Below are 11991 nucleotides of genomic sequence, written 5' to 3'. Positions count from 1 at the left end.
TAAAAACACAAAACCTCTAAAAACAAACACAGAATCCCCACAAACACACATAACCTCTAAAAACTATAAAAACCTCTGAAAACAAACACACAAAAATCTCTAGAAACAAACACACAAAACCTCTAACATATAAAAACCCGCACAAACACACAAAACATCTAAAAGCTATAAAAAATTCTAAAAGCTATAAAAACCTCTAAAAACTATAAAACCCCCCACAAACAAACAAAACCTCTAAAAACACAAAACCTCTAAAAACAAACACAGAATCCCCACAAACACACAAAACCTCTAAAAACTATAAAAACCTCTGAAAACAAACACACAAAACCTCTAAAAACAAACACACAAAACCTTGAAAGACACAAACCCCTTAAAACAATAAAAACCTACACAAACAAACAAAAATCTCTAAAAACAAACACACAAAACCTCTAACATATAAAAACCCACACAAACACACAAAACATCTAAAAGCTATAAAAAATCTTTGAGCAGCTAAAGTAGTTCATAACACAATATGCAGCCTCATTGTAGCCTGCACAGAATATATTCTGTGAGTTTGTCTCATTTCTGGTTTAATATGTTGTATAAATCACTGTACTGAGTTCTCAGGACTTGATAAAGTGGGTTCACTTTTGGTTTACCTTTGAAAAACACATTTATTAAATCAGATTATAGCAGATTTTATAGTGTAGAATGATGTGAGACTCCTGAAATGATGTCATGCACATGGTTGCAGATTGCTATATCATTCTTTATTATAAAATGATAATCCTGCAAGAAATCCCCTTTTTGCCTGATGTGTCCATACTCTGATTACATCTTCTCTTTTCCTGTTACAATCATAATCAGGCTGAACCACTTTCACATCTGTCGTTGGTTGGTAAATAATGCCAGGGAGCTTTGCTGTCTTTTGAGGTGCCATCACGTTTATTCACGGCTAACTGCAGCATATATTGTACATTTTATTCCCTCGCGATACTGCCGTTTGTCTCTCTACTGCAGATGTTCAGTGAGAAAAGACGCTGCCTGGGTCATTCTGTTTAATTTTTTTTCTTATTGGGCCATCCATTTGGCAATATTGGTATTTTAATCAATTATTACAAATAAATGATAAATCAAATATAACTTAATATCATTGCTCCATGCAGCAGAGCCAGTGTTCTTCATTTTGTTTTATTCTCATGTATACTGTGAAGCTTGTTTTGACCTTTTATTTAGACAGGTGCTATCTAATTAAAGTTAGAATTATCGCTATTATTTTCATAATTATTGTGGAGTTAAATCTTGTGTCATTGTTGACTTTATGCAAATATTTGTATCTAATATGAAATTGAATACATTGAAGTTATAGTTCAGTACAGTAGATTTATAAACAAATTCTTCTTCTCAAACACTCCTATGGTCCCATGTGAAAAACTGTTATGACCATCGTGCAGTTCTGATTGGCTGCAGGGACGACCGCCCCGCCCCTTTAAGACAGGGGCGTGGTTACATTCCAGCCACGGGTACAGGATGTTTTGATGTGCAAGTACCAGTGTGCTGCAGCAGCAGTTTCTGGATGTGTGCACGTTGCGTCTCTAAACATGTCTCTAAAGACCGTGGGCACAGCTGTTACCCGTATTCTGTTGACAACAGGAAACAGGACCCCTCCTCTCGTGCGATCCCCAAAAGTGAACAGACTTTCTACCACATCCACGCTGTCCGGAGAGGGAAAGCAGGGCCGCGAGAAAACAAAAAGTTTCGACTCCTGCTCGGCCAGGCCCAGTGAGGACGGGCGGTCCTCCAGCGAGCCTCCTCACAGATGCACCTCTGCGGACAAAAAGCGATCCAAGGAGCCCGTGGGTGCCCCGGGTGTCACCGGTGTACGGAGACGGTCTTTCACCTCCGCCACAGCAGCTCCGGTGGACAAGAGGTCCTACTTGTGGGCTCGTTACAATGACATGAAAAAGCTGGTTCACGGTAAGCAGACGGTCCGCACTCCTTTGTCTCCTCCATGTCTTTACAATTAACCATCCACGTCACCAGGACCGCACGTTCCCGGCATCAACGATGTTAAAACCGTTAGCGGAGACATTTTGTTCGTTTGTTTGGGGGATTGTGTTTATCCTCTGCACAACTAACTGACTGTCAAATCCGACAGATGGCACGTTAATGCTATCGGTCACCACAGTTAACAGCTCCACCACGCCGAACCTTTATTAGCGTAAAGGTTAATGAACTTTATCGTCCTGTCGTGCTTAAACAAAGGTCAACAACAAGTCAGAAAGACGTTGGGTTCATGTGCTCTCCAGTGGTTCCTCTATTCTGGCTAAAAACACACGTACACTAGCTAACGAAAACGCTAGGTTAGAAGTTAACTTTTTCATGTGTAACTTAAGCTATTTAGGCAGCAAGAACTCATGGTGAAAGGATTTTTTTTTATTTAGGGCAGGGCCAACCGCAAGTTAAGTCTAATTTTTCGTTAAGTTAGTTATGTTGACACAACTGCCAGCTAGACTTGATGTGGCTTTATGCTAACGTTAGCTCTGAATGAATAAACATGATGGACATTGATTCTGTTCACTATGTAGTTTTTGAGAAGAAATCCAGAGGCATAATTATGACATTTACAATGTTAATGAGGTAATAATACAAACTCAAAAATATGATTTTATTTTTTCCAGGACACAGTTTAAAGCTAGAAAGGTGGCAGGGTCCGCCAAATATAAACAAAGAAAATCTGCATGAAATTAACTTGTACTTTTAGGTCAGTTTGTTCAGTCATGAAAACAGAGTTTGTTTGTTTGTTTAGGCATAAAGTGAAGATCTTTCGCTTCTGACTCTTTAGAAATTCTTTCAGACCTTTAACATATAATTTGCAAAACCACTATCCAAACATTTAGATTTATTCCGTCCATATATTTTTTGTGTATTCATAGAGTTGCGGAACAAAAATACAGTATTGAGATCCTTATATAACCCTTTATATTTCGATATCAGTAACAATAATAACACAAATCTGTATAGGTAAACATGCACACAAGTTACTAATAGTAAAAGTTCTCATCACAGAGTATACAGTTCCCCGTCAATTCTTTTCAGATATAAAAATGTATGATGATTATTACAGATTCTGGAATACTGCAATGTTCTTACTGTGGAGCAAAACAGCAGGAACATTACCACCACAGCTAGGTAAAATGGGAATATAGATATTATAGTATAGATAGAACAAAACAAAGAAAAATGTGCATAGAATTAGCTCATTAATCTCTTTAATCATGATCAAATCGCTAAATAAAAGCAACTGACAGCTTACAAAGACAGTACTTTTGGCGCTAGAACCAAAACTAAGACCAGCCAGGATGGATGCAGAACAAATACCCCAAATTACCCCCTGCCACCACTGCTACACAGGAAAAACTGTAGTGTAAGTATAGCTGTCAGAGAAATGTGGAGTAACAAGTATATTATTTGCCTCTGAAATGTGGTGTAGTATAAGTATGAAGTAGCATTAAATGGATAGACTCCAGTATAGTTAAAAATGCATAAAAGTTGTATTTTGAGTTGAGTCCTTGCATAAATGTAGTTAGCTGCAGACCACTACTTTTTTACTATGTTTTCACATATAACGATTTTGGATCTTCAGTTGAATATCAAATCAACAAACAATATACAGACCAATTAAAAGCTCGATAACAGATTCTGGAGAGAGATAGTTTATTGTTGGGTCTCATTTCCAGGTCATCAGATACGGACTGTCTGGGTTAGGGATTCATCAAATAATCTTTGTGTAACTGTTTGTATTTGACATCTTGGGAATGAGCCACAACGGTCAACAATCTTTTTTCCAGAATAACTTTTTGCACCGTTAAAGACGGTAATTTCATAGATCTAATGTTGAACTCAGCAGCATGGGAATAAAGCCATTTCCAGGTATAGAGTAGCTTCAGGAAAACCATCGTCAGGGTTGGTACATGCATATTTATGCCCAGCTGTGGCCTTCATTGAACTGTCCCAGGACAGAAAGCCATGACCCATTTTCACTGTAGACTGATGATGACACAGCTCTTTGCTCATATTCCAGCCAGGGTTTTAGAGGCTCAGGCAGATTGTAAACTGTTTAATCGGTGACCGTGTGTTAGATGCATGACTGTTTATGAAAAGAGTGGGCAGCTGATAAATGTGATAATGAAAACAAACACAAGAGGTACTGAATGTTATGCTCCCTGTTCCTTTAAATACTCTGACTTTTTGAGAGTTGTTCAAAATGTTCTTTTGGATTGACTTCAGTCTAGTGGCGAGGCAGTTGATATTCTCCATTACGCAACCTCAGATGAGCTTGCCAGCGAAGCTAGATTGAAAACAGCAGTGGAATTACTTCTTTCCTGCCTGTACAAGTGCATAATCAGCAGCTTTCATAATAAAGGAGAACATGACAGATTTTTATTTAATTAAATATTAGTTGCACATTGTGAATGACCTAATCCTACCCATGAATGTGGCTTGTGTTTTGTTCCCTTTACCTGCTTTATTATAGCTGTCTGTCTGATTTGGTCTGCATCTGTCTTGTTTTGCTAAAATGTGAGTTTCCCATCTGCTCCCAGACCTGATTCCACCTGGTACTTGTAACCTCCTCAACTCCTCCACCATCTTCGCCAACAACGAGGTCAGCCTGGCTGAAGTGGACATCTACGGCTTCGACTATGACTACACGCTGGCTCTGTACTCAAATGCGCTTGACACAATGATCTACAATACAGCAAGAGATTTCCTTATTGAACACTTTAAGGTGTGTTTTACAGTAGCTGCATTCATTAATTGTACCTTAAAACTGCTTTTCTGGTTAGTTGATCCATTCTGTGCTCCTCCTTGACAGTACCCTGAAGGCATCCGCAAATATGATTACATCCCCAACTTTGCCGCTCGAGGTCTTCACTATGACATCCAAAAGGTAATACCTTTGAAACTAAAATGTGACATTAGAGAAAGATCAGTGTTTACATTATTCTGTACAGGCAAATACATGTGAAACTCCTTTTTCCTGTTGTAGGGTCTTCTGATGAAGATAGATGCCTTCCATTACATTCAGTCAGGGACAGTGTATCGGTAAGAGGTTTGTTTGTTGTCCTCTGGTGTCAGTTAGCAAGAATGTATTAATCATAATCAAAACATATAATCAAGAACAGCTGGTCAAATAAAAAAAGTTGCCAATATAGACTGCTTGCTGTTGGTGTAAACATACTCGCCAAACTTGAGACCTAAAAAAATGTGAGAATTTTGACAGGGGAAGTGAGAAGGGAATTAGGAGGGGTCCTTTCCTGGGGGCTCTCCCGAGAGCATTGTAGAGATTTAATTTCTTCACTTAAATGAATGAAAATGTCAAAAAAAATAATTACAGTGCAACATTATTATTGTATTGAATGCCAGCTCAAGCTTTCACAACTGCATTCATACTAACAATTTAGAATTGACGATATAAGCTTAAAAAAGTCTGGAAGTTTTTGGTTAGGGTGTCCTGACAATGCTTAAAAAGGGCTCGAACTTTACTCTTAAAAAATCGTGCAAACCCTTCCTGATCATGGCCATCATTTTTAAAGTTTCTTTATCTACATCACTGCAGCTGAAGAGGAAAAATCTGTTTGTATTGTTTGATCATGATGTATGGGTTGTAAAGATGTTGTGCATTAACTTATATTTCATGTCTCCAGGGGACTGAGCCCAATGCCAGATGAGGAGGTCCTTCAGCTTTTTGGGGGAACTTACCATATCCCCCTTCAGCAAGACAGTGGCTTCTATGGAAAGGTGAGGTTCTAATAGTGTACAATAGTTTGAATACAACAGGGTAGTCTATATCATCTATATCGGCTCTGATGGACTGGAATGTTTGTAGTCATTTTCAGTATTTGGGTACAGAGTGCTACCTGACGTTCTTTACAGTTATTTCACCTTACATTCATATATTTTCTGAATGTTTCCTCTCTGTGAAAGTGTTTGGTTTGGCACAGATGGGAAAGCTCTTCTTAACTTTGTGGGCTCAACACATCTGTCATAATCCCCTCTGCTCCCTCTCAAACAGGGATGTAATTCAGGATTAAATCTGTGCCTGTCCAGAGATATTTCAAGTGTCTGGCTGTGCTTATTCGTGGCTTTACTATTACATAAGTACCGATGTTGAACCTTGTAATCGTTTTTGTTCTATTGTCGACATGAAGCAGCAGGAAGGTAGTGTTCCAGTCCCTAAAAAGCTGGCCAGAAGAACTCTGTGTCCAACAAAATAATTTGTTTTTGTCAGGGCATTTTATAAGCTGCACTCCATCCGTCAGGAAAAGCTGAAATCTCTATAGAGCCTGACAGTCACAAACGCTAATCTGACCTGTTTGCTAATTAGGAGCAATTTGGACTCTAATGTTTTGAATCAGGCTCAAACAATTTGATGTGCTTTCCTGCTGCAGGAAGTATGCTTCCAAGTCTTGTTATTCTCCTTGGGACAGTCGTCCAAATTAGTTTTGGTGTGGCGCCAATCTCATTTGGAGACTTGGCTCTGTTTTCAAGGTTGCCTCTTAGTGAGTAATGGTTTTTTAAATGGGATTAGGAAGTCATCTAAATACCACAGGTAGAATACTGTTAATTGCCCAAGTTTACAAGCATTAACTACATTCCTTGTAAACATGCAAAATGAGATATCATACATTAAAATATATTTTCTATCACAGGGACCAAAAGTGAAGCAGTTCATGGACATCTTCTCTATCCCAGAGATGACTCTCTTGGCTGTAGCAAATGATTTTTTCATCACAAACGACATTCCTTATGATCCAGTTCACCTGTTCAGGGACGTCTCGGTGAGTATTCCCCAAAACTCTCACGGTATTAAATGTTACACCCTGTTTTTGAGCTGTGGCCTCACCCTGTATCTCACACTGAGAAGTATACAGATCTATTGTATCAGACTTTTTTCACACTGTGATTCTTCAGCTGGACGCTCAGGAATTTGCTGAGCTTAGAAAATGTTTACAATGGACTCTGATGGGTAGAAGAAAGAACAATGTGTCTGCTATTTCACTGTTACATCTGTTTTGATAAGATCCAAACTCTAACCTTCCTAAGCATTTTCATAAAATGGACCATTTCTTTTTGGAGTCTGTAGATCTTCGCATACTCATGCTAGGTCAGACAAACTGCTGTGAAATTGTTGAATAACACAGATCAGTCACTCTCTGTAACACTTATATAATCCTCAGGAAGCAATTGGCATGGTTCACCTCAAAGGCTACATGTACAAATGGGTCATGGAAGATCTTGGTAAGAAATCCCTTTCTTCTTTTTGCATCAAGCCGCCACATTGCTTCACACGAAATAACATTCTGTCCTGATTCTCTTCATAGATAAGTATATTCTGAGAGGCGAAGAGACTGATGCTGTTTTGCATCGACTGGTCAATAATGGAAAGAAGCTCTTTCTCATCACCAACAGTCCCTTTAGCTTTGTGTAAGTGTACGCTCTCTGTGGCACGTGTCTTCGTGACTGCACTCTGAGTCATAATAAACTGTTCTGTTGCAATCTGGTATCTATTTTTTCTTTTTTCCCTGTGCGCAGGGATAAAGGGATGACGCACATGGTGGGAAAAAACTGGAGAGACTTCTTTGATGTTGTCATTGTGCAGGCAGATAAACCTCACTTCTTTACCGACTGTATCAAGTGAGTAAATATTTTGGATCAGATGATTTGATTCAGAAATGTTTGTAGGAAATGATACACCTTATATATTCTCATCAGTTTCTTGTTTAGGAGAGCGATCTCACAAATGTTCCTAATATTGTCACTCTTACAGACCTTTCAGACGGTTGGATGATAACGGAGACCTTCGGTGGGAAAAGATTAACAGTTTAGACAAAGGACAGATCTACAAACAGGTCTGTATCACTGAAGGCGTCTGTCTGACTGCTCCAAAAGCTAAACATTGGCTGATGTTTGAGCTTAGACCTATTCTTCTCTATTTAATAGCTGTGTGAAGCTGATACATGTTGAAAATGTTACATGTTTGTTCATGTTGCATCCTGTGACTCTCAATGTACTCAAGAGGATAACCTGTGGTTTGTGGTTTTCTTTTGTGTTTCAGGGAAACTTGTTTGACTTTCTCAGACTGACAGGCTGGCGAGGTTCAAAGGTTCTCTACTTCGGAGATCATCTTTATAGTGACTTGGCTGTAAGTGTCTGACTGTTGTCTTTGTGACTGATAATTTGCAGTGTAATGTTGTTCATTATTCAGATTGTTTCCAAAGAATTGTTCATTTTCAAGAAACGTCGCTTTTTTCAGGATTGTTTACATGACATTAATTTGATTTTAGAAACAGTGACAGACAAATTTGTCATTACACATGACGTATGGTCCAGGCCCTCTCAAACGCCAACACAGATAATTCTAAAAACTCACCTTGTGGTTTTTAGGAGGGGCAGGAGGGGCTCTACAGGGAAAGTTTTAAACACCAGATGTGTGTCATCCTACACAACAAGCAAGGAGTGCATTTTATTTGCATTTTGCATTACAGCGGTGTTTAAAGGGCCTATTTGTAAATTGATATTTGAGTCTCATTCCCAACTTATGAAATATCAGGCAGTGTCAGTCCTCCATACAGGGAACCAGCATGTTCTTTGAAATTAGATTTGAAAAATTCTTGAAGCTGGGCTGCTAGTTGGTTCCTATCTTAAAACGGCAGATTTTCACCCATAGGCCAAGGGAGTTTCCTTTATTTTTTTTTTCAAGCAGAGCGGAAATCAAACAAGAAATCTAAAACTGCTTGGTAGGTGATTTGTAAACCATGCCACTGATTCACTCATAAAATGACGATATCCAGAATGGTGAAACTAAAGAGACCTGGTGATGAAACATGTTCCTGCTGAGTATATTTAGTGTTTCTGCTTTAGATTTCAAGGATCAGTAAATATATGGTATGGTTGGCCTGCCTTGTCGTATATTCCACCTGCTGTGAATTAAATTCCCCATAAGTTTTCTACTGCTGTCCTCTACTAAATGCAAATCCTTGATAAGTTCTTGAATGATTCATAATTACACAAGATAGAGTTTGACTAAAGGAATTACACTTGTTGTGGCAGGACCTGATGTTGCGACATGGCTGGCGTACAGCAGCCATAGTTCCTGAGCTGGAGCAGGAAACCAAAGTGGTGTGCACAGACCGGTATGCTCTGAACCTCACCTGGCTACAGGCTTTAACCGGCCTGATGGAGCGCATGCAGGTGAGAAGCTAATCCCAGGATTTTGTGGAGCTTTTTCTAACCAAACAAAAGCACTCACAGAGTAAAAACACAAGTCTCAACTAAATTCTATCAAAGTATGCTGGGGTTAAGGGTAACAGATGTTGAATTTCGTAGCCAGCAGTTACTCATGTTTGGTAAGCCCCAAATTGCTAAATAAACTGATGACAAACCACAATCTGGACACTCAGTTATCATTGGTTCTTGACTAGTGTGATGACAGAACAGATGCCAAAGAAACTGCCCAGTCACTAAGTTACCTAACTCTTCTTAACTTCTGTTTACAAGCCCCATTTGCTTTAATGACAGCACGTACTGGAGCTGGCATGGACTCCACAAGTTTGGCCAAAAACTGCTGACTCATGTTATCCCAGCATGATTCTGTTTTCTTTCCTTTCTGATTATATTGTCTATTGTCTGTTTTGCTATTTCTCTGTTCTTGTAACATTCTGATGCTGCTGCAACAAACACATTTCTCCATCTGCAGAGAATTAAAAGATTTTAGATTCTGATTCGACAGTGTTTTGCGAAGTTTCTTGTCATGTCACAGAATGCTTGGATTTCTCAGTTCTTCAAGTGACCGCCTCATGACCCCTAACACACCTCAGAGCACTGCAAGAAATAGTTGAAATGCAGAGACAACCAAAGACTGTCATGGACTGTCCTCCACAATCACCTGACCTCATCACCTGACAACATCTGGAGCTTTGTGGAACACTTGTCAAATCCTGCCGGGATAACATGAGTCATCAGATTTAACACAGACCTGTGGAGTCCATGCCAGTCATATACACTATTCACTCAAGCTGCAAAACTTTGTGTGTTTTGACCAGAGATCTCAGACTTTTTGACCCTATGGTGATGTTGATGATTTTATCCTCTTCATTATTCTAGACACATCGGGACCCAGAGTCTAAACAGGTTTTTCAGGAATGGCAGAATGAGCGAGAAGAACTCAGGTGACTGCAGTTATCTTCAATCTTCACCATCTTCATCAGCACTACTCTATGCTACATATATAAAAGCACATGACATAAGTGTATTTCTGAGGCCCTTTTGACTTTGAGAACTTTTATGGTACTTGATACCTCTGCTCCACTATGTTTACTTGGCAGCTATTTTTAGAATTGACTTTACAGATTAAGATTTTAAGCCCTATAAGGCAGGCCCCAACCTTTTTTGCACAATGGACCGGTTTCATGTAAGACATTATTTGACGGACCAGGGGGTGTCAATTTGGTATCAATTTTACAATAGATAATTGCCACCCGATTTGCCTTCCTTATGTCTACTCTACTCCGTAACTTACCAAGGTAACATACTTTAAGGCCACCGTCATCTGCAGTCTCCAGCAGTTGTCCACTCATCGTCCCCACAGCTGCAGTTCAGCCACTTTATCAGCTTCATGTAGCTTCCTTTTTCTCGGCAGTCGTAGGATCCTCTTGTGTTATCATTTGGACTTATAATTGGGACAATATAATGGAAATAATATAACTTTCTTTCTCTGTGGCCCGGTGGTTGGGTCCACTGCTATAAGGAACACATAAAATGATGCTATTATACAGTTAATTAGGCTAACCAACCGTATATAAGTTTAAGTCAATTATTCATATGCTCTTTACTATCACTTAATTTTGAGTGCAAGACATCCACTTCTAATTTGGTATTTCTTACTGAGAAGTATTTCTTCTTTATTCAGCTAAAGGGTCTGAATACTCCTTCCACCACCAAAGTATATGAATTAATATTAAAAACATTCTAACTTAGACCTTAACCTTTTACTTTGCAGGGCAATGATAAAGAACTTGTTCAACCCTCACTTTGGCAGCATCTTCAGAACTCGTCACAACCCCACCTACTTCTCCAGACATCTGTGTCGTTTCTCAGACATCTACATGACCTCCCTCAGCTGTCTTTTGAATTACGATCTGTCGTACACGTTCTACCCCCGCCGCACCCCTCTGCAGCATGAGGCTCCTCTGTGGATGGACCAGCTTTGCACAGGCTGCATGAAGACGCCCTATCTGGAGGAGATGTCTCACATACGATGAGAGCTGTGCTCCCCCCCCCAGTGACTGTTAGGCTTTTATATTTCAGGTCGGGCAAACTCTTGAGAATGCCTGAAGAATCCTTGATGTAGCAGCAGGGTTTCCTTTTAGAGAAGAAGATGCCGCACAACTCCTTCCACAGGGCAAAGTGTTCTTGTTCTAAACTGTGACCTACTTCCCCAATGAATTCACTAGAGGGTGCTGTGGATTTAGCTTCTTCCATGAATGTATTATGCATCTGTGCTATCCGGAGAGTATGTTGTGGTACAAGACTGACAGATACTGTAGTTGCTGCCTGAATCAAAGTGATACAGAGGTACTTAACGACAGTGAGCTCCAGTTGCACAGTTACAACAAATAAACAAGTAAAACCTGACATTTTTGTGTTGATTATTTATTTATTTATTTTTTTTAAAAACATTTTATACTGGACATCACATTATAAAGGACAAGTTCACCCAAAAAAAGAAAATTCAGAACATTTTTGAAGGTCCAATAGAAAAATGAAATAGAAAAATACCCCCCTGCCCCGCCCCACACACACAAAAAAAATAAAAGGCTTAACAGATACAGTGAGGAATTTGGCTTTTGAAAGGGTTAAATAACACCTTTTCAAGTTAATTTTGGATCTCGGCTCTGAGGGAGACTTTGATTATGAATAAATCCACTTTGTTTTTTGGTT

General features: G+C 39.3%; 1 protein-coding gene across 1 annotated transcript; it reads left to right on the top strand.

Moving 5' to 3' along the window:
- Positions 1-546: 546 nt before the first annotated feature.
- On the top strand, positions 547-11685 carry nt5dc2 (5'-nucleotidase domain containing 2). Its single transcript, XM_037105360.1, has 14 exons — positions 547-1965; positions 4593-4777; positions 4865-4939; positions 5039-5094; positions 5697-5790; positions 6702-6830; positions 7230-7290; positions 7374-7476; positions 7585-7686; positions 7820-7901; positions 8108-8194; positions 9103-9243; positions 10156-10220; positions 11051-11685. Exons 1-14 carry the CDS (start codon positions 1527-1529, stop codon positions 11310-11312), a joined length of 1881 nt encoding a protein of 626 aa, XP_036961255.1. The 5' UTR covers positions 547-1526; the 3' UTR covers positions 11313-11685.
- The last annotated feature ends 306 nt before the right edge of the window (positions 11686-11991 follow it).

The sequence above is a fragment of the Acanthopagrus latus genome, chromosome 7 (assembly GCF_904848185.1).
Source record: "Acanthopagrus latus isolate v.2019 chromosome 7, fAcaLat1.1, whole genome shotgun sequence".
Lineage (NCBI taxonomy): Eukaryota > Metazoa > Chordata > Actinopteri > Spariformes > Sparidae > Acanthopagrus > Acanthopagrus latus.
Note: the sequence above shows the minus strand (reverse complement) of the source record. Positions and strands in the feature narration are given on the sequence as shown.